Genomic DNA, 23344 nt, shown 5'->3' on the forward strand with positions numbered 1-23344 from the left:
CAATCCTGCTCACAACCATTGCTTCTATATTGAATAATAAAAAAGACCATAAGTGTGAACTTTTGCAGGGAAGACTTTAGGAGGTCGTAGGGTTCTGGGCTACCAAGTCCATTGGGCCTGGTCTAACCAATTGGCAGAGGTCAAACAAGCAGGAGAAGGTCTGCTTTTTTGGATGTGATTTCCTTTCTTTCAGGTATATCTGCCATTTCAGCAAGGAGATCATTATCGCTGTGGTTCTTCTTAGTCCAAGAAGAAGACCTGGATTCTTTGTTGTGGTCTCTTTGCTTCTGCACAGGGTATTCATCCTGGTCATCTATGACATTCACAGGCATGGCTTCCTCCAAGCAATCTGTGGTTTGCTGGATTACTTTTACTATTAAGTAAGCATATGGTGCTTTGGGTGAGCCATTGTCAAATACTCCCCGGGCACATTCTACTTAAGCTGTGAGTATTTTCTGGGTGGTGTAACAGTGTGCCTTCCTGGTTGCGTGTTGTTTTGGTTGTACTTGTTGCACCTTACAGTTGAAGATGTTAGAATGAACGTGAAAGGTTTTCAGAGGAGCTGTGTAGAGAGATTAGAGGGTAGATGGTTTTTATGAAGGCGAGTCTTAAATGTTTAAAGTTTGTTGAAGTTGTTGAGACTTTCAGAAAGTCACAGAATGAGTGAGTTCCACTGAAGAAGGGCAGTATAAAAGAAATTTTGGACCTGAGAGTGAGAGAACGCAAAGGTGAAACTGCAGCCTGTAGAGGAGTCGAGTGGCCTGGACAAAAATTTGATTAAGATTTAGAAGAGAGTGGAATGTTTGAGGTGTTTAAACTGTATTGTGTGTTGGACAGGGAGCCAGTGATGCAATTTTCAGAGATGATGTAGAGCGGTGAGTAAAGGTAAAGATGATTTGCTAATTACCTTTAAGCTTGTTTGTCCTGTTATGAGATCACAACACCTAGATGTAATCTTGCCTGTAAGGGGCCTCTTTATGAAAGTGCATGGCCGTAAAATACATACGCAAAAATACGGTTCCACATTTTCAAGTATTGGTCTTATGTATCAAGCTATGAATGCCAGGGCACCTGAACTTTTGTTGACACTGTGTTGTACAGCAGGGTCCCCTTCCCATATTTGCTTGGATTACCCTAGAATTGGGGAGTTTTGTACTGCAGTTATTTAGATCACCAAAGCTGTTGGAGAGCAGCCGCCATCTGATCGTGGATCAACGTGAAAATCTCATGTCGGCCATTTGAATGTCAACCCTTCCTATTGTCCACCTAATGATTGTGTGGACCTTCCAACCCGGTCGATCTTAGCCGTGCCCACCTATTTCAGGTGTCATCCTAAGCCCAGTCGACCTTCAGTGGTCGAGCTAATGTATGTCGACCTAGTGACCGTATTCCCATCATTACCAAACGTAAAGGGGGTGACTCAGGTATAAGATGAGTCCATTTATTTCATGAGATGGGATTATTTTATTTGTTTAGACAGTTATATATTCTGCTTTATCTGATTTCACCATCTGACCGACAGTAACACCACCACATAACTTTTGCAGCTTGCTTTATCAGTGAGTGAGTAGCATATGTCACTGATAAGCGACTACTTGTATTACAGTACATTTATTCTAGGCACATGATAACAGGCAACTTGTTAAGGTCAAGAGCCCAGAGTTACCTACTGTGTATGTTAACCATTTGTGCCATTTTAAGCCACTTGCACTGCGTGGTCCCAATGGATGTTCTTGACCTAATTCTGTCATTAACAAAATGTTAATTTCAGAGCAATTTTATAAAAAAAAATGATTCAATTCTTTGGTTAAAGCTGTATATACTGTAGCTGTATATAGCCTTTGTGATGTGTGTGGGGAATGGTGATAAAAGTCACACCAACGTATGCCTGGATTAAAGTACTCCCACTCATGCGAGCTTCATGGGCCAATCCCACAGCGCTTCATAGCCATATAACGCTTCAGAAAACCCACTTCTATCAAACGTATACACAGAGTGGTCGATTCTGTTGGGTGCGGATGATTCACGAGTGCGAATCATCACGGCACTGTACAGCGGGCTGAATTCACTTAAAAGCGCTCGTACCTCCATAAGGTTGCAAGCAATTTTAAGCAAATGTGGTGAGATCGGGCTGAAATGGGTGCCGTTTCCAGCGTTTAAATGCATGAAAATGGCACCTTGCACTCTTCAGACCTAATCGGATGGACACCAGAGTGGGAAATGGTTATCTCCATTGTGAATATAGGCAGTAAATAGGCAGTTGATGTGTAATCAGCACCATTATTTATTTTAATTTAAAAAAAAAAAGACACACAACAAGGTAATTAAGCAAAAAATAGCAAACTACAGTGGTTGTGATTGGTTGGATGTAAGTTTAGCTGTGAGCCCATAAATCTCCATTTTGTTTTACACTGAACCAACAGAAAGCAAACGTGTTACAATCTCAGTCGTGCTAAAAAAATTATGTATTCAAAATATGGGATACTCAATGTGTATACTTAAATTATTATGGTAATAAGTAAGAATGTCGACGTGTTGAATATCGACAACGTCAACATGGACATTATATCGGCATACAGAAATGTCAACGTGGTTGACATGTTCATTATGTTGACAATGTGCATGTCATCAGTCACAATATTGCCAAAATGTTTTAGAGCTAGATTTAGGGCTAGGCTGGAATTGGGAAAAAATGCTATGTCTATATGTATTATGTAAGACATTTCCGGCACTTGGAGAACCACAAGTGTCAGCACCCCTGGATATATAGGGCATGCATGCACCTGTTGTCGCCCTGCAAGCGAAATATTAAACAAAAGACAAAAAAATCACAGAAAGTTGTAACATCTTCACCTAGGGGGCTGCAAGAGATGTGTTTTTTTACATTGGCCACCGCCCACTTAGTGTTCAGGAGCACTTGCTAGCTTCTTCTCTGCCGTCAGACTTACGGTCCCCTGTATCACACTGTCTAATTGTGATTGGCCATGATTGGCTCGCCATGTCCATCTTGAAATTTAAAAATGGCACCGGGGGCAGTTCACGGTGCCCTTTTTTAAATGAACAAACACACCTGCCGGACACCATACAGACCCCTCAATGCTCCTTCGCCCACACCGGCGATGTCATCCCCTCACCTCTCCGCCCTTGTATCAGCGGTTGGTCGGTTAGCCGATCTTTGCCATACATTAGAAAAACAAAGCTCCAACAAATCAGATCTTTAAACATGCGTAAAAAAAATCTAATTTGGCGTTCCCGATCACTTTTTGACCAGTATCGCCAATAGGGAGAGCCCATACCTCAACAATTTATTGGCATAATCTTCTCCAAATATATAGGGTTTTAACTTGTAAAGTTAAAATGGGATTGGTGCTAGATTCAGATCAGTGTCTTAAGGAGACCTCTTCCCGTGTATGTAAACTATCGGGTTTACTGTACCTACATCTCTGAATCAGGCCCATAGGCACATTCTGTAATAATACATTTTATAAGTGTTCCTATAAGCATACAACATAGTTTTTCCTGTAGTAAAAGCAGAATTGAGTATAGAGCGGGGAAGCAGTAGGAAAGTGTTAAATGAATGACATTGAAGCACATTTACAACTCACACTGTCTCTAGTACAATATACAGTATGAATGTACTTTGCCCCCACATGTGTCACCAGTAGCACAAGCTGCAGTGGTTACAGAACACCACATACGCCTGGCTCCTGGCTCGGTTCCCTCAGAAGTGAAAGGAGGACAACATCTGATGGGACGGTTGTGTAAATTCATTCAAGGACATTGATTCTTTTCATTTGTTGATAATATTATAAAATCTCTATGCTAACCAGAGTGTAATTAGTGTATGGCCTTTGCTTTGATACAGCTGTGCTTCCAGAAATCTCTGACAACTTGCCATTTACAGTTATCTATATTTAGGCTTCATGCTGATGTGTCAGTCTGGCCAGGGATATCATGATCATGTTACCTTCTTTTTCCATGTAAATTTAGTAGTTGGCAACTGCCATTATGCAGAGTTTCTGCATTTAAAAAAAAAAAAAGAAAGAAAGAAAATGTAATAGGGAGTGAAGGGGACTGAGCGTCCGTGTACTGTAAAGGCGCCCATACACATACGGTTTGTGCATTGGATCGGATCTGGAGACTGCAAGTGCTGCACCTAACATTTATCAGATCTGGGAGGATCTAGCAGCACCAAATGCTGTGTGGGGATCTAGGTACTCCTATGAGACAAATCATTATTCTCTTTGAGGGCCAGATTTATCAAGCTTCAAAAAGTGATAAAATGGAGAGTGATAAACAACCAGCCAATCAGCTCCTACCTACCATGTCGCAGGCTGGGTTTGAACAATGATTGGCTGGTTGTTTATCACTCTCCAATGTATCACTTTTGAAGCTTGATACATCTGGCCCTAACTGTTTTGAGTTGATAGAGTGAAAGGTAGAACATGTTTGAGAGATAATGATACATATCAATAGGTTCTGTTTTACTGGATATAGAAACACAAAATCATAAAAAGTGTATATAAAATGACATACAGTAGAGTAACAACAAACAGAGATTTAGATGTGCTGGGTGCCATGCAGTGGCTATTAGCATTACATGCTAAGCAAAATGTTTAAGGCACTGGTGTGTGTGTGTATATATATATATATATATATATATATATATATATATATATATATATATATAGAAAAAAAAGGGGGGGATCAGGGTGCGCTGAAGAACAAATAGATATCACTTAAATAGTTGTATGTTTAATACAAAATATAAAAAAGTACACTTGTATACTTTATACAATAAAACACCCTTCACAGGGAAATTACAATCATGCAAAATATATAAGCATGTACAATACAACAATTGGTGAACTTTGATGGATTTTGCTCAAATTGGAGAATTTCAAAAACGCAGATACAGGGCCCAACGCGTTTCGTCTAGACAAGACTTCATCAGGGGCAGTAGACACTATGGAAATTCAATGTATTAAATACCATAGGGATCACGTATCTCAGAAACAGTCCAGAAACAAGCTTCCGGCAATCAGAAAAAAGTGGATAAATGAAAATATTCCTAATTTGCTTTAACCAATTCAGGATAGATAGTGGCAATAATATCCTCCAAGCACATTTAATAATTAAGCACCAGTCACATACAGCAGAGGTTCACCAATTGGTGAACCTCTGCTGTATGTGACTGGTGCTTAATTATTAAATGTGCTTGGAGGATATTATTGCCACTATCTATCCTGAATTGGTTAAAGCAAATTAGGAATATTTTCATTTATCCACTTTTTTCTGATTGCCGGAAGCTTGTTTCTGGACTGTTTCTGAGATACGTGATCCCTATGGTATTTAATACATTGAATTTCCATAGTGTCTACTGCCCCTGATGAAGTCTTGTCTAGACGAAACGCGTTGGGCCCTGTATCTGCGTTTTTGAAATTCTCCAATTTGAGCAAAATCCATCAAAGTTCACCAATTGTTGTATTGTACATGCTTATATATTTTGCATGATTGTAATTTCCCTGTGAAGGGTGTTTTATTGTATAAAGTATACAAGTGTACTTTTTTATATTTTGTATTAAACATACAACTATTTAAGTGATATCTATTTGTTCTTCAGCGCACCCTGATCCCCCCCTTTTTTTTCTATGTCTATTTGATTGGGTCTTGTCTAGCAGAAGACCCTTCAGAGGTGCTGCTCTAGTCTTATAAGCGCAGGAAAGGGTTTCTCCTTTGTATATATATATATATATATATATATATATATATATATATATATATATATATATATACACTACATGGCCCGTGCAAATTAAACTGATCATCTTAGCCATACCGTATAGATGCATCCCAGGAAAGAACTCTTGGGTGAAAAGTTAATTTTTAAACAAACAACAATACAACGTGTAATTCTAAATGAACAATTTGTCTGAAGCGGAGAACTTAATCTATAAAATCGTACCTCATTTATCGATTTTGGTTAGGTATGAAGGGAGAAAAAGGGATTGTTACCAAAAATCACCTTCTAGAAATAATGTATAAGATATACACAATATGTATAATATTGAATTCATTTAGTAATTTAATGTATATTAAACCTTGCAGGAGCTGGAGCAGTACAAAAGGAATGCTGACAAGTCCTGGAAATCAATGGCGCTTGGACCTCTTACACGATAACTGCACAGTATATAATGTAACATAAACTATAGTGCAAAAAAAAAAAAAAAGTTTAAATATTTAAACGAAAATTTTGTATGTCTTTGGATTTTTTTGTATACAATAAAAAACCTTGAGTTTGTTGTAACTGAAGTATTTGTGATGGTTTTATTGTCAGCGCTGATAAAGGGTGTGGTACAATTCACCGACAGTCGGGATTCCGACAGTCATTACTCAGACGTCGGAATCCCGACTGCATAGTGGGGGGAGCGCAATGAAGCTCCTTGCGGGCTCGCAGCGCTTGCCACGCTGTGCCCCTTGCGGGCTCGCTGCGCTCACCACCTATTTTGGACCCCCACGTGGGAGCAGTCGGGATTCCTATGTCAGAGTAATGACTGTCGGAATCCCGACTGTCGGGGAGCTGTCCGGCACCCGCTGATAAACTGATGCTTGAAGTGCACCTTCTAATTTCTATCAGGGAATATATCTCCTCTTACTTATCCAGGTATGCCGGACTATTGGACATGTGTATGATGTGGTCTGATTGAGAAGCCCCGATCCTGCCAGCTCCTCCGATAAGAACATGCTCAATTTTGGACTTTTGCAAATACCTTATGTATTTGGAACTTGTTGGCTCACCATTTCTGAGAATGCACCACCTAGTGGCATATCTATAATGTGTGCATGGTGCGCTGTGCACATGGATCCAGGGGGAACCAATCCAGAGACCAACACTAGCGATCCAGAAAATGTTTTAGTACAAATGCTGCTGCCATTTGTCCAGAGATTTGTGCATGCCCTTTAGGGAAGTCACTGGAAACATTGCAACTTCTTTATACAAAGACCAGCGCTATGTAGGGATGGCCATCGACCATCGATGATTCAATATCATCAATGGTTTATGGCCGATGTTGTATACTTTTGTCATCGATGAGGGAGAACCAGATGGTTTCCCCCAATCGCCGGCACAGCAAAACAGATGTTTTGCCTTTTTTTTTTCAAAGTGCCGGGACACGGAGCAGAGCTCCACCCCCGACACCTGCGACCCCGTGTTTTGATTGGCCTACAGGCCAATAAGTCAAACAAAATGGATGACCATTTATAGGTAAAAATATCGATGGCCATCCATTGCATAGTTTACCACCATTGATGGCCAGTTGCAATATTTCCATCGATGGCAATAGCAACGATGGCCATCCCTAGCCCTATGCAGTAGACTCTACTCACAACTGCATTACTAGATAGGATGGGACCCACATGAACACTGCACCTGGGCCGCCTCTTCTCTTAAACTGCCCCTAATGCAACCCATCACTATACTGAGAGCCAGTGACATCACTGATAATGCAGCCTATGAAATGACTGAGAGCCAGTGACATCACTGAGAGTGCATCATATCAATTGATTAAGAGCCAGTGACATCAGTGAGAATGCAGCTTATCAATTGACTATGAGGCAGCGATATTATGTATTACTTCACTATGAGTTGATTGGCCTCAACTCACCTTTGCCATAAGATCACCTGGACCAGGCCCACCACCCCTACGGCTGAGAACACCAGGACTACCCGCAGCCCTACCCCTCTTGGTGAGCATGGAGCTGTGAGGGGAAGCACCAGGGCCAGCCTATGTAGCAACACTTCCCCCATCAGTCCCTTGTAAAGGTGTCGGTCCCCTGCAAAGGGGTGTTCATGTCTTTTTTCTCTCCCCCCCCCCGCAGCACACATCTACCCCACCATGTGCTTTTCCTGTAATGTGTACCTCCACAGATTGCACACCCTGCTAGCTCTGACCTATACAGTGCACCAAGCTGGTTGCCTCAGATGGTATCTCTGCGGGCAGGATGTGGGTCTCGTGGCTGTTTCTGTGCAGTATTTACTTTCCAATATATGCATTGGATCCTTGTATGGCTCGCCTCCTACATTGAAACCTTCGTAGTGCGCCCACCATGGCTGCCTCATCTGGTGCACTTGTGGATGGGATGAAAAATATATGGACATGAGTATACATTGAAATTACCCATTTTGGGTAATTTCTTTTTGGGGTTAATCTATTCCACCCTGGGTACTTCCTACACAGAGCGCCTAAAATGGCTGCCGCACCTGGTACCTTGTCAGGGTGGAGTACACAACCCATGGAAGTTATTATCCAAAATGCTGCATCACTCCTGCATTATGCAAGGGTTTCTTTTGTCTGTGACTTGTCTGTTACTGTACCACCAACATCCTCTGTATTATGTGTATTGTTTTTAATGTCTGTAAAGCGCTGTGCTGTTGGAGAAAGTGCGCTATATAAATTAAACTTACTTACATCTGTGAAAATTAATTCACTATGGAACGGTGACATTATTGAGAATGCAGACAGCCAATTCACTATAGATTGAATATCAATAAATAATGCAGCCTATCAGTTCGCTATGAGATGGTCACATCATGCAGCCTATTAATTGACTATGAGCTGGTGACATGCATGAGAATGCAGCCTGATATCACTGAGAGTGTTACTGTACCTACCAATTCACTATGAGACCGACATTAGTGAAAATGAAGACTATACATTCACTATGGGACAGTGACATAATTGAGAAGATGCCTTTCTGCTCCACGGGAGGTTTCTGTCCTCCCTGAGCTCGCCTTAGGATACCTGGGTTACGGTTTGACAAGTGTACCGCCCCAGAAGTCTGCTTAAACCCTTCACTGTTCTTTCCAGCTTCTTCAGGGAGCGGGGGACATGGTGCAGCCGGTTGCAGGGCTTCCAACTGAATGGGGCACACAATAGTCTCATGGGCACGCGCCCCCATTCTGTCGGACTTCGTCGGATTGCGGGGGACGACGCATGTCGATTTTATCCATTCTAATGAGAGCGGCTCCATCTGTAGCCCACAAATGCTGGGAGCTCGGATATTTATCTCCACGCACATAATATTTGCCCACCTACAGTGCTGCATGGTCTTACCAAGGTGCACAGTAACACTGCTTTTACACTAAAGCCACAGCTCCCACCTTTGTCTGATCTAGGATACTTCAGATATACTTTACCCCTTTCACACCACCGTATCATCACTATTCACACAGCAAGCCATCTCCTAGCACTTCTGAGCAAGCCAATTAGCAGCCTTTAAGTCCAAACCCAGGTCATGTATAACCCAGGTCTGTCTTTCACACTGCAGCCAACCTGGGACAGACCTGGGAATAACTGGTAGCAACGCACAACCCGGGTCAACATCTTCACACAGAACCAGCAATGTGCCGACTTGCCCTAGCAATAAACTGGGTTCTTAACTTAGAGTGAAAGGGGTATTAATTGCGCTTTAGGCTTTGCTTTTTTGCACGATTTGTTTAGGCAAAGAGCATGACATGACATGTGTCAGCGGCTGCTGTAGCATTTCTTCTATATAAAAAAATTGTCACCGCTACAGATCTCACATCTGACACAGTGGCTTTACTTTTTTTTAAATATGATCCGCTGAATATGGACTCAGTGATGTCACTTGATTCTAGTGATGTGATAGGCTGCAGTCTCATTATGACATTGTGTATAGCCCATAAACTTCCTGTCTCCACTATTTGTGGACAAGTGCTCTAAAGGTAGGCTATGCTATAAGATTGTATGTATAGATACCCACTATAGTGCGTGACGACCTTAGCAACACAAAAAATGGGTAAGATGAATATACTCTTGGCAAAGCCTGGTTGATAAGGTGCATTAAAAATCAGACTTTAATAATCAAGTTTCTCACCAATTAAAAGTCAACTGAACATGATAAATATTATTGCCAGCAGTTCCAATGCTGGGCATGGATATTATCTTCTTTCTTATCTGCGCATCAAAATGTCTCTTATTTTAAAACTTATTAGGCAACCAATGATCATTGCAGGGATGAAGGCATAGAGCATAAGAAAGTCAAATGTGATTCTTGATGTGGCTCCAGGATACGAGCTTTCAATGAAATCATTGCCTTTAGTGAACGGACATTCTGCATTTGTTCCGGATGAGTTGCTTATGCCACCTGTGGAATGAAAATGTCACATTAAATTGGTTAGCTGACATTTTATGTAAAAGCTGTTGCTAACCAATGAGTATGTCTTTTGTACATTTTAAATACACCGTACAGAGGTGTAAGTTCATCCCAGCCCAGGCAAGTTGGAGTCTGGTGCCGCCCAAAAAAACAAACATGGGTGTAAATCTAATAGTATGTGAAAATTTTGCAATTTTTGGGTAAAATAAATCGGAAAATCGCACTTTTTTTCAGACAATCGCACATATAATAGGGTGCAATTTACAGTAAAAATCACACGTTTTTGGGGCTTGACTTGGACGAGCTAGGTTCAGGCAGCAGATCCTTGGAGCTCCTGGAATCTATCCTGTATATTATCCTATTTTGCCTTAGTTGACAGCTTTGTAACCTTTATCGACGAGAGAACACCTGTCTGATCACCTGATGCCCCTGTTGGAACGCTGCCGCTGCCTTTATTGCCCGTTCCGGAGATAATATTTGCTGAGGCCTGCAGCTACTCCCGCTCCCGGACTCCTCTGTCACCCATGCTCAACATTCCTGCACGGAGTACAGCACCCTGCTCCGGGACGGTCAAGCGGGCTGGGGCGACTCGGCTGGTGGCCTCCCCGGATTACTTTAGCGGGGAAAGCGGCTAGCAGTCTTCCCTGAGACTTGCTGCTGCTGTCCGCACGGGGAGAGCTGGCGCCATCTTGCCTGGCTCGTGAGTCCACTGGCTGCCGGAGGGACCTTATCTTTCTCCAGTGCTCTACAACACTTAAAGTGGCTGGGGGTCTCCGCGGAGGGGAGCGACACCTGTCTTAAGTTCAGCTATCGATGTGTGACACAGGGGCAGCTCCTGACGCCATTTTAGCCTTAAACAGTATGTGCAGAGTTGACTGAACACTACAACTATAGATCTAACATCAGGGTGTCTCAGCTCAACCCCTGCACTCCAGATACTGAATCCTCTGCCTCACATTAGTACAAGGTACTGGTGGCTGGTGATTTTGAAGCTGTTGTTCTCTTCTATACATCTACGCGGTGTGCTAGCCACAGCCATTCTCTTGTGTGGCCATTACACGGTGACTGTTTGTTTCTCTGGTGACTCCCTGTTTAGTGTGTTTCATATTGAATAATGGAATCTGCTGTCCAATAAATATTATGTGCGATTTACGCCTCTACCAATAGGCTCATTCAAAAGATAGCTGATACAAAGCTGTTAAAATTTCAATAAAAATTACACAATTTAAACAAAAAAAAAAATCACACATTTTGCCGTGTGCAAAACATTGCATTTCAAAAATTTAATCCAGATGTTTTCCCATGTTAAAGTATACATATCTCAAATGTAGTAGGGTGCAATTGTTTCAAATAACACACCTAACTAAAAAATCACCCAGAAATAGACATGGGCCTGGCTGGTGAGTCTGACAGAAGCATGCACAGATCAGTCAGATCCATTCATGCTTCTGTTTGGTAAAGTGTGTAAATAGTTCAAATAAAAAATGAGTATAACCACTTATGGGTTATACCCAGCTCTTTGGGTCGGTCCTGGTTCCAGAATTACGAGGGGAAAAATGAATAGGATAACCCCGTATTTCCAAAACCAGCACCGAGTTCTTGGACCGATCCTGGTACCAATAATACGGTGGACAAAAGTATGTAGGGTAGGGGTCCCCCATATTTTTTAAACCAGATGCGGGCTCCAACAGTCTACACTGCCTCTAGAAGTTAAGGTGGCCATACACCTACAGATTTATCTTCAGATCTGGCTGGTTGGAACAAAAATTTGGTAATATCTGAATGACAGTTTGTCAGTTTTACAGCATTTCCAAGCTAAATCTGCATGTGTATGGGCACCGTTACGCCCCTGACATCATCATATTCCCATAATTGTTTTTTGAATTAAATGTATAACTAAACATTTTGCAGTAAGTTTTCAGTAACTTGGTAATTTTGCATTTTATCATGTCCAGTTTGTATTGCATAGACTTAGGGGTATATTCAATTAATGTCGGATCCAATCCGACATTCATTTGTCGTAATGGATACGACATGCCCTACTCAATGCAGCCAAATGTGACTTTCGTCTTTCCAACAAGACGGCAGTCCGACAGCAATTGAATACACCCCATAGTATTTTGAAATGTGTGTGAATTGTAATGTTAGGTACATATAGGGTATTTTGGTTTTGTCAAGACCAATGGAATAACATTAGTCCTATGCTATAGTTTAAAACAGCTACCAATAACATTGTACAATAACAATTTACCGTTGCTTACCACAAGTGAAATTCAAATTGTAGAACTCATTAACGACAAGTAGTTCACAGGAATATCTCTGGTATGTGATGTAGCTTAGTATTTGAAAAACCTGGGGCATTTCCTGTAAACTCCTGAAACACATAGAATTTAAATAAAAAACTTTTAAAGAAAGACTCTAGATATTTAGTTATATTTCTCCCGTGCAACAGTAACCCTGTATTCAGGACAAGTTCAAGGGCCTTTAGCGCAGGGAAGGCATACATGAATGCTACCCTATGACTGTAATACCACTCTTCGGGGACAGAAAATGCCCCAAATTCTCTCTCACAGGGTGCTTGTAGATGTGCATTTATGTTTCCCTGTGACTACCACCTCCTGGTGACAGTAGTGAGCCATTATTTATGGGTTTTTAGGATGGCAATCTGGTCAGTGCAATAACATCCCTACACTAAGTGCCTACTTCAGAGACGGATGCAGTTTGGAATGATGCTGACTTCTGACACAGAGAATCTGTACATGCTAATGCAGCAGGTGGTATCTTTAGTAAAAATCTTACCCACTGCAGGCTTCCTCAGATCTGCTAGCTGTGTCCAGCATCAGATCTGCTGCATGTACATTGGTGGCTATTGGACATCTGAGTAATGCTAGGTACACACCAGAACGATCATGATCGTGAGCAGATCATGAGATGACCATACGTTGGTCGCACATTCTGGTGGAGCACACAATCTGCTCACTATCTGCATCCGATCAGATTTCAATCTGTACGCAGTTGAATGGGTTGTTTTAAAATCTTGACTGCAGCAGATAGGATCTGCAAAACGACTAGCAGGGACGCGCATCGGATCGGAATCGGATCTAAAACATCATTACGCTCAAGTTACTTAGTCTTTTTTTATTTTTTTATTAGCACATACACAAAAAAAAATAGGTAATGGACTTGTACACTACAAATAAAAATTCCTCTTCTGATATCCACATCAACATCATGTAGAGATTTAAGTAGAGAATTGCCCAAAGCCTTTCGTCCTTTGATTCATGTTTTGGGAGTTCACCTCAGGGGTAAAAGGCTGTATATATTATCTATCATCAGGTCTGACCTTTCCAATTATCTCTAAGTATAATTGTGAAGGCGTGTAGTTGTTCAATCATAAGATCAATTAAAAAGATTTCAGCTTTAATTGAACTAACAAGGCAGTTTACTGATATTTGGAATGTCTTTTTAAAAATGATAGTTTTAAATCCAACATGTTGCTCACTGAGGGGTAGATTTATTAGCTCAGTGAAGTGATAAAGTGTCTTGTTTTTATCACCGGCCAATCAGTTCCCACCTGTCATTTTTCAAACCAAGCCTGTAACTTCACAGGTAGGAGCTGATTGGCCGGTGATAAGAACCAGACAGTTTATCACTTCACTGAGCTTAATAAATCTGCTCCATAGTTGTAATAAAGATCTCACCTTAATATTCCGGATCCGACAAGTATCCCAGCAATGTTGAGAAGAGCCACTCCTGCGTTGACATGATTAGGGTTGTTCACTACCCCAAGAACTGCAAGAGCTAGTAGTTCACCCATAATATGTGGTACCAAAGTTGCACCAAGGAAAACTCCGAATCTCAAGGGCTCTGGATTTAGTCCTACAGTCCTGCAAAATACACAGGGACATACGTCACCCTAACGTAGTGTACACACGCTGAGATTACTTTCTATTTAATCTCGATTCGATCGAAATTGAATCGGGATCGAATCGCACGGCACCGTGTACACGTTAAATTTGGACTATATAGTACAGATCTATACTATATAGTCTTGCCTGCACAGTCTATTTTTCTGTTTGATTTCGATTGCCGCGGGGCCGTGCATTGGGATCAAATGCGGCTGAAAATCGTTCGATTTAGATTTTATTTTGAATAGATTTTGCTTATATAAGCAAAATCGAATAGAAAAATAGATCAAATCAAACTGTATTTACAGCACATTAGATCTCACGGGCCTGGCTTAGATATACAGAGCACATGAGAAAAATGAACATACCAATATATGAAAGCACCAAATATGACCACGCTGATGATGCTGAAGGGTAATATATGGGCAATATAAGCTAGGAGCATTTGCCACTTCTGGTATAAACCATCTTTGCTTTCCTGGTCACTGATTGCCCGCAGAGCTGGGACTGTAGAACAAAACAGAAAATCGATTACTTCATATTAGTATCCTGTCTGTCAGACAATGGTCTTCTTACCCTTTACTAGCCAGGACTATGGGCCAAATTTACTAAAGCTTCTACAAATGTGATGTTACCCATAGCAACCAATCAGATTCCGTCTTTCTTTTTCTAGGATATAATAGAGAAATCATAGACTTAATCTGATTGGTTGTTAGGGGAAACATCACCTCATATCATTTTTAGAAGCTTAAGTAAATTTACCCCTATGAATTGAGCTTTGCTGTTATTATTATTATTACTAACAATATAAAGAATTTGGTCCATCAGTAACCATATATGGCCATTTTATTTTAATTACTTCAGTTACCAAGGGGGATATTCAATCCCCGGCGAGCATCTCCCGTGGGGGAGATGTTCGCCGGGCCCTATTCAATGCTGTCTTCCCCGACAGCATTGAGCAGGGTTTCGCGGCAGAACGAGCCCGACATCACTAGCTGTCGGGCTCGTTCTGCCAAGATCACCTCTTCCCGACTGCAACTCGCGGCCACGCCCCCTTCTCGGTCCCCGGCAGGTGGGCGGGACATTGAATCCCGCCTGCATGTTCTCGGGTCGAGCTGACCGAGAACGGGACTGGGTCACGGCGGTTGAGAAAGCTCGACTGCCATGACCCTCAGATTGAATACCCCTAGTATTCAGATTAAAAAAATCTTAGTCTAATAATATTTTCTTTATTTTTTGTTAACATTGTTATTGAAATGAGAGAGCAGAGACAAATTCAGTAGCATTGTATTAGTTTAAAAAGTACATATAGATTAATGAATGCATATACAGTATGTATTAGAAAGTCCCCAAAACATATCAAATTGATTACACCAACCATAATACTACAGCTATCATACAGACCTATAATAATGCAGTAATATGAATCTATATGGATTCTTAAACATCAGAATTCCAATGAGAAGTTACAGTATCTCTGTTAAAGAAATGTGAAGAATGTATTAATTACTTACATAACGCAACTGCATTAAGTAGCCCGGTGTATGGCGGTCCACCAAGACATTGATAAATTACCCCTATCCGGTCTTGCACAGCTCCCTGTAGCACGTCATTGTTTAATCGAATGAGAAAAAATACAATGAAAGCGGCAAATATAAAATTTTGGGAAAGTCGCATAATTATTCCAATCTTGTTCCTAGATAAATTTCTTACAGTTCTCCTAAAAACAAAAGAATAATTTATCAGTGACATTTTTCCAAAAACGTTATCGGCAAAATGTATTAGCTTACGAGTTTGGCGGCTGTGCGGTATCGGGTCGAACTCTGAGGTTTTTAAAGGGGGCAGTCACATACAAGGCATGGCTTTACTCTCTCTAAAAAAAAAAAAAAACCTTAGAGTTTGATCGGCATCCCGCACAACAGTGGCGTAACTATAGCCCCGCTGTGGCGGGGAGGCGCTGAGGGACTGTGGGCGCCGATCTGCAGGGCTATAGTTACAACAACTTGCGTCTGTGGCCAGGAGCGGGGCATATCAGCAGCGCCGCCCCCCACCCCCCCTAGCCCTCCCACCCACCGAAGTAAACTTACACACCCCCTTACCCCTCCGCGTGCCCCCGCCGCATTCATGGTCCCAGTCGCAGCGCAGATCTTGTCCTGGCTCCGTCTCCTCCTGCAGTTCTAATTAAAAAAAACTATCAGAAAATGTTAGGGGGCAGCCATTTTGTGATGGTCATTATAGAACTGCAGGAGGAGACGGAGCCGGGACAAGATCTGCGCTGCGGGACCCTGAATTCGGCGGTGGCGGCATGCGGAGGGGTAAGGGGGGGTGGGAGGGCTAGGGGGAGGAGGGTACAAAAATTCTAGTTACGCCACTGCCGCACAACTGCCAAACTCTCTGCCGCACAACTGCCAAACTCTGAGGCTAGTACATTTGGCCGCATATTGGTCATATTGTTTTTTTTAGGATCAAAATATACAAGTTGCCCACAAGAAAAGAAAATGTGTATTCGCCATCCTCATCTTTCTTAATCAGTACTTTTTTTTTCAAATTCATATATTCATATATTATATTCAAATTTTTTCATAGCAGTCTTCTTCTATTGGTATAAATAGATTTTAGGGGGGGGGGGGGGGGTCTGTTCTTGTATCCCTTGATTTTCAAGCTTACCACATTGGTTTGACACATCCTTGAGTGTGATTTCCAAATTCCTAAAACGGTGGCTGAAGCCATCTCCCAGCTGGCTTTGCAATGTGTAGCCCATAAGCATCTACAGAGACTAATCTCCGCATTCCGTAAATTAATAAATCTGGCAGCATTTCACAGGGATTGACTGGGGCTATAAAAAGGCCTTGGCTAAGTAGCAGTCACGTGTAAAAAGGGGGCATGGTCACGGCTCATGAAAGCATGGTCATGTGGCACGCATTTGTGTTTCGCACAGCCGAGAGAAGCACCAGGACATGAAGCAGCTTAGCCAGGGTCTGATTCAGACCTTAACACAAGGATGCCAATTTGCAGCCCTGCAGATCAGAAGACCGCGCATGCGCACTGTGAGAGGTCACATGGGCAGGATTTCCCTTTGGCCGGGGAAAAGATTGTGCATATTAAATGTAAAATGTTGTATATTAAACTAATATATGTATATGTGTGTATATTAAACTAATAGTTTAATGATGCCTGAGTACTTTTTATAGCTCCACCTAATTGAAAGATAACTATTTTACACAATTGTCTTGTAGTGAAACAAAGACAACTTAACCTTAACATACACATAGAAAAAATATAATTTTTCTTGTCACGTGTAAGAATAGCAACAGCCTCTGTACTACTTACATTCTGGGTCTGAAATCAAGAGGACTCACATTAGATAACAGGTACACAGGACCCAGACATATACTGTAGGGGAAGCTGGAATCTGTGGTCATGAAGCCCCGGAAGTCAGTAGCTAATAACGCCTGATACTCCTGTGTTTCTGCCTGCACAGCATACTGATTCTGGCTGCGTGGTTCTGCTGCTGCACAAGAGGGAGAGCTGTTGTTGTCACTGTGCTTCACCTCTGGCCCTTTCTACTCTTTGGATTTAGTGGTATTGGCTCAGTTAAGTAGTTATCGTTAACTAAGAGTCACTTATCTTGATTATGAATTTTCGAAAAAAGGACAACATAGAAAATGCAAACACAGTATGATACAATACTCAAGATTGGAATGTCTATGTCCTCTCACCTTAATAAGACCACAAGTTTTGAAAATTCGCTTGGCGTCTCTTTCCGTTTTAACGGAATGGCTTTCCGCTCTTTGGAATTCTTTGATGATTCAATTGACTCTAGAGTGCCCTGGAAATTTTCAGAGTCTCTGTAGACAGATACAATGGAATGAACTCTGTTGTATGTGTCCCTTTCACGTTCTTTAGTTCGAGTGTCCACAGATGTAAGGTCCACTGGAGAGAAGTTACAGAGGTTTTCAGCATAAGTGGAAGCAGAAGACCCAACATGCAATATTTTATATTCATACAGTGTTCTATTACTGTGTGTGCAGAGCATGGGGTGCTGGAACTGGCACATCTCCTAAACTTGTATTGGTTGGCATGATGCAGCGTCTGCAAACCACTATATCTGTATCATATATGCCCACATATATTTTACAGAAAGCACAGTACTGTACATGTAAACTGTAAATTAAATACAATTTTCCTGATAAGAGTTACATGGAAAGGTATGAAAATAGTGAGGTGTTTCACAACTCCTGTCCCCAGGAACTCCTAGCAGTGCATGTTTTACAGATCTCCTTCGTATAGAAAGTAAAATAATTAATACCATTTGTGTATCTTTTAAAACATATCAGCCAGTAATGGTTATACCTGTGCCCTGCTCTAGGGCAGGGATGGGGAACCTTTGGCCCACCAGCTGTTGTTGAACTACACATCCCAGCATACCCTGCTAAAGATGGAATAGATTGGGGAGTAGGCAAATCAATAGATTTCTTACCATAAAAATCAAATGGGTTGGAATGTTGTGGACATTCATATCCGCAATCGTCAAAGAATGATATCATTTCTTGATTGCTACCACAGAAAATAAGCTCTCCGCAACTCATGATAGCAATCTTATCAAATATCTGATTTTCAAATGAAAAAGAAGACATGTACGTACAGTATATAGGATAAACATGCTGTGTTAATATAGTGTAATGATTTTATATAACGAACAGACTTTCTCTTACTAAATGTTGGGACGACATACTGCAAGGTCGACAGGGTTGACATGGGAAAAGGTCGACAGGTGTTTAGGTCGACATGGGGTTTTTCACTGTTTTTTTGAGCTGACGTGCCCACAGACAGTATTTCATGCCCTACCATCCACTAGGGCATGGTGGGAGAAAAAATAGTGTGCTGAGCGCAGCGAGCACTTAAAACCATGTCCATGTCGACTGTGACGACATTCAGGTAAAAAAAACAGTGAAAAACCCAATGTTTACCTTTTGAGACTGTCGTCCTACCCCATGTCGAACTATTGCTTGTGTCGACTTAAACACCTGTCGACCTTCTCCCATGTCGACCTAGACACCCGTCGACCTTCCAGTATGTTGACCCAACGGTGTCGACCTAATGACTGTTGACCATCTTTTGGTGGACCCAATGATCCCATTCCAAATGAACATGCATAACCCAGAGTGATTCAATATATCAGATGCCAAGGGATAACATTAATAAAGTGAGAGTTTTTAGGAGTAAGAGATGTTGCTCATATCAATTTGTAGAGGATTCTAGAATCTGGTTGCTATGGGCAACATCTCTCACTTCTAAAAACTCACACTTTAGTAAATTTACCCCCAATACTTTATGGGCCAGATGAACCAAGCTTCAAAGAGTAATAAAATGTAAAGTGGTTTTCAACCGGCCAATTAGCTTCTGAATGACATTTTCAAACCCATCTTTGTTCTTCAAAGTTGGTACTTTTTTTTTTTCATTTTCACTAAAACTGTTAAAAAATAGGGCCGCCATCAAAAATTGTGGGGCCCGGGACTGACAAGATAGGCAGGGCCCCCCTCCCCTTGGTTAAACCAATGGCATGTCTGGTGAGACCTCCTGTGTCCGCAGCCCTGGCCGCACTACTCAACCTCTACGGCTATTGTATATTGCGTCAATTGAAATTATGACAAATTATACTTGATAGACTCCAGTCCTGGTCCCTCTTTCTGTCCGGGCCCGGGACTGGAGTCCCCGCAGTCCACCCCTGATGGCTGCCCTGATTATAAAGCACTACCATTTGTTTAGGGAGGTGATTCCAAAACGTGCTGTGGCACTAGCAGGGGTGCCACAGGACTAAATGATACCTGCCTACTTTTTTACACTCCTCTCCGGGAGAAGCCCAGAGAGGAGTGAAAGGGGGCAGGATGAGACTGACATCACCAAGCCCTGCCCCCATGACAGTCATCCACGGCAATTCACAGGTCCGCGGATTTGGGGAGGGGCTAAAATGGTGCAAAATAACGTGATTTGCGCCATTTTAGTCCCGCCCCCTCCCATGCACCCGTAAAAATAAAAAAATTGCTGCAGTGGGGAAAGGGGGTGCTGGGGCTGCGGGAGACTTGCCCACCTTCCCGGAGGGGGGCCAGGAGGGGGACCCAATTTGCGGGAGCCTCCTGGCCATTCCGGGACGGTAGGCAAGTAAGGACTAAATCTGTTTTTTTTTTTTTTTTTTTTTTATATGGTCAATGTTTAATATTTAAAAATAGTGTTTTGGCCTAGGGGTACTAATATACTAATAATCTAGGCTGCCATAAAAGATTGGCAACCACTGGTTTAAGCTATGTATTTGTGTTGTTGTTATTTGTTCTAGGGGAATACAGAGACTTCCTGATAGCTTCTTTTTTTTTTCCAGACCTGTCGGCAATAAAGTATATTTTAATTACACCATTTATATCAATAGAACATATTTCATATGTGCATAATGCGTAAATAAGATCCTGAAAATTACATTCTGGTTCCAAAAAGAAGTGTTAGAGCGAAGTTGGGAAACGTGCAAACCGAAACTCATGGAGCAAAAACTGCATTATTTCGACACAATTTATCTGTTTGCAGTAACTCTCAGTTTGCAATATAAAATTATAGTGTATAACAAAATTGGTGATGGAAACATAAAATGTGTTTTTGTTGTTTTTTTATTTACTTACCTTGAATAGTTCTGAGCGTGGCTGGTGAATTGAAATAATTACTATTCTGTCCTTACGAGCCAGCTCAGAAAGCAGCATAACGATATGATTTGCCGTCATTGCATCCAAACCAGTAGTTGGTTCATCAAGTAAAATGATTTCTACGAGGGACAGAGGAGAGTCAGAGGCTGAACAAATGGATAAATAAACAGTTCCCGACTGCCTGGGCACATTAGAATGATCTGTTACTAATAATTATCATAGGCTAAAAAAACACTCAGTGATTGCCACTGATTAGAATTTATAATTTGTAAATGACTCACATTTTGGTCATGCTACTGAAATTATGTCATTCATTTACGTTTTTCTATTGTTATTTTTGGAGCATGTTCATATTGTAATTTTAGGTATTGTTTCAGAATAAAACTGCTGAGAAATACAACCAACAAAAGTTCTTGCAAGCAAACATGCTTTTATTAATGTCGGATGTCCTAATTTTTTGTTAAAAGTAGAATTTTTATTTTATTTGGCAAATTGTTTTGTTTTGTGTCATGTTTGTCTTTTTTCTTTTATTTTACTTTAAGCTGTGCTTTTATTTCATTATTAACCATTCAGGTTTCTTCTTCAGCTATCATAATAATTAATAGCTTCCAGAGACTATTTAATGATCATACTCAGTGAGTCTTTTATTTGTATGTCCCACTTCCCAGTTGTCCCTGATTCCTTTTATTTGGTGCTTGCTAGACATTGATGGTCATTGGCAATCCCTTCTATCATTTTATGGACTGAGAATTGTATCTGTGTAGCACTAAGCCATATGTCCATCATAATGATCCATGATCTTCATCAGGGGTGGCCAAACCGGTCCTTGAGATCTACCAACGGTCCACGTTTTCCAAATGGCCTAATTGGTGCACAGCTTTAGTCATTACTAACTGTCACATTTTCAAACCTACTGCATTCATTCGTAATATAGATCCACAGGTTGCATGAAAAACGTGAACTGTTGGTCGATCTTGAGGACAGGTTTGGCCACCCCTGACCTACATGTTTGTATGCCATATTCCCAGAATTACAGCTATTTAATACCACTCATTTCTCCTGCTTACTGTACATGTGATGTATACCTATGATTCTCCAGATTCTTATCAGACTATTGTAACCTCTGACATCATTGTAGAGCTCGGCCATGCCCCAGTGCTGTAAGTCACTGGGAGGACTAGATAGGAGTAAAGGGATGCATGCTTCACATCGACAGGTCTCACTGACTTGTATTAGCTTTAGTTTAGGAGTGGACAGAAGAACAAAACATCATGGCAGAAAAGCAGAATGTCTGCCTGGTCGTGTAAAGAGAGTATGGTGATCTTAGTTGGGGTTTAGCGTAGGAATTAATTTGTTACACACAAAACTTGGTGTATTGCTCTGACCCAAGGCCACCAAGATGCAGAGATGAGAAGGGGAAAGTGCCACCATAGTTATGGAGGAAAGAGGACATCATCCTGAGAATGTGTACATTCGTGTGTGTGTAATGAGATAACTAGATGGAAATGTGGCTGGGGAAAAGAGTAAAATGTTTCCAACATTAGTGTTGTGTTTGGAGGGACGTTTCTTGGATATTGGGATGGATCTATGAGAGAGTGTCCTCGGATTTGGAGGTTTATTCTATATGGCCGGGTCCTTGCATATTGCAGTGCATTGTATATTGCACTGTTCATAGATATTGCGGTGTTCTCATCTTGGTGGAAATCTGGTGTACAATATATACAGTAGTGCATTGCACTTTCATCATCTACCACCCAATCCTTCCACTTTATCTTATTAACTACTTCTGTCTAGATGCATATAGATTTATTTGTGCAACAACTGAGAATGCAAAAACCTTAGAACAAACTATATTTAAAAGTCCACTCACTTGGATCCTGAATTAACTGGCATGCTATAGAAACCCGACGCCTTTCGCCGCTGGAGATGCCGTTGAAAAGGCGACCACCTATTACAGTGTCTGCAACATGGGTCAGACTCAACTCTGCCATAACGGAATCTACCTGAAAGATACAGAGGCAAAACATATAACAACATGTCCCTATTTAACACATTAGTTAGTTCAAACTGTGGACAGGATGTAATGAAGTCCGAGTTCAGCGGCCTTGTAAATTATTGCCCCTTCCTGTTCAGCCAGCATCCTACATTGCTGCTGAACTTGGCCCAGTTCATTACATCCCACCCATTATAGGAACATCAAAACATTTGTTGGAGCTAGTACTTTTTATTTTGAGGGGAGGGGGTGGATGTTTATAATTGCATACAGTATGTCATGGTTACATTTTTGTTTGCTTATCAATCTCCAATTACTACTGAAATGGATGGAGACAACCTGTAGCCAATGAGATAATCAGAACAGCAGTACAGAGTACATTAGGAGATGCATAGGTTATAATAGCATTTAAATGTCATTTAGAATACTAGGCTAAAAAAATGAGTTACACACTGGTTGGTTGCTTTGGACATCTCCACTTTATCACTCTTAAAGACTTTATACATGTATCTATTGATGGAACAACTATCTCATCTAACCCCCAAATACTGTATACTGCCTTGGAGTTATTCTTGATT

The 23344-nt window shown here is 41.4% G+C and overlaps 2 protein-coding genes across 2 annotated transcripts in view; one reads left to right on the top strand and one right to left on the bottom strand.

Annotated features, from left to right (window-relative positions):
- DYNC2LI1 (dynein cytoplasmic 2 light intermediate chain 1) overlaps positions 1-6275 on the top strand; it is a 48103-nt gene extending 41828 nt beyond the window's left edge. Inside the window, exon 13 of the mRNA XM_083175707.1 lies at positions 6109-6275. Coding sequence (XP_083031833.1) covers positions 6109-6180 — 72 coding nt within the window. The 3' untranslated portion in view covers positions 6181-6275. The remainder of the gene's footprint in view (positions 1-6108) is intronic.
- A 3579-nt stretch (positions 6276-9854) lies between these two features.
- The window catches only part of ABCG5 (ATP binding cassette subfamily G member 5), a 34203-nt gene continuing 20713 nt past the window's right edge, over positions 9855-23344 (bottom strand). The window contains exons 6-14 of the mRNA XM_083175709.1: positions 22644-22776; positions 20753-20892; positions 18565-18694; positions 17804-18017; positions 15599-15804; positions 14453-14591; positions 13878-14063; positions 12438-12550; positions 9855-10167 (exon numbers count right to left, since the gene is read on the bottom strand). Of these exons, the coding sequence (XP_083031835.1) occupies positions 9974-10167; positions 12438-12550; positions 13878-14063; positions 14453-14591; positions 15599-15804; positions 17804-18017; positions 18565-18694; positions 20753-20892; positions 22644-22776 (1455 nt within the window). The 3' untranslated portion in view covers positions 9855-9973. The remainder of the gene's footprint in view (positions 10168-12437; positions 12551-13877; positions 14064-14452; positions 14592-15598; positions 15805-17803; positions 18018-18564; positions 18695-20752; positions 20893-22643; positions 22777-23344) is intronic.

The sequence above is a fragment of the Crinia signifera genome, chromosome 3, assembly GCF_055691185.1.
Source record: "Crinia signifera chromosome 3, ASM5569118v1, whole genome shotgun sequence".
Lineage (NCBI taxonomy): Eukaryota > Metazoa > Chordata > Amphibia > Anura > Myobatrachidae > Crinia > Crinia signifera.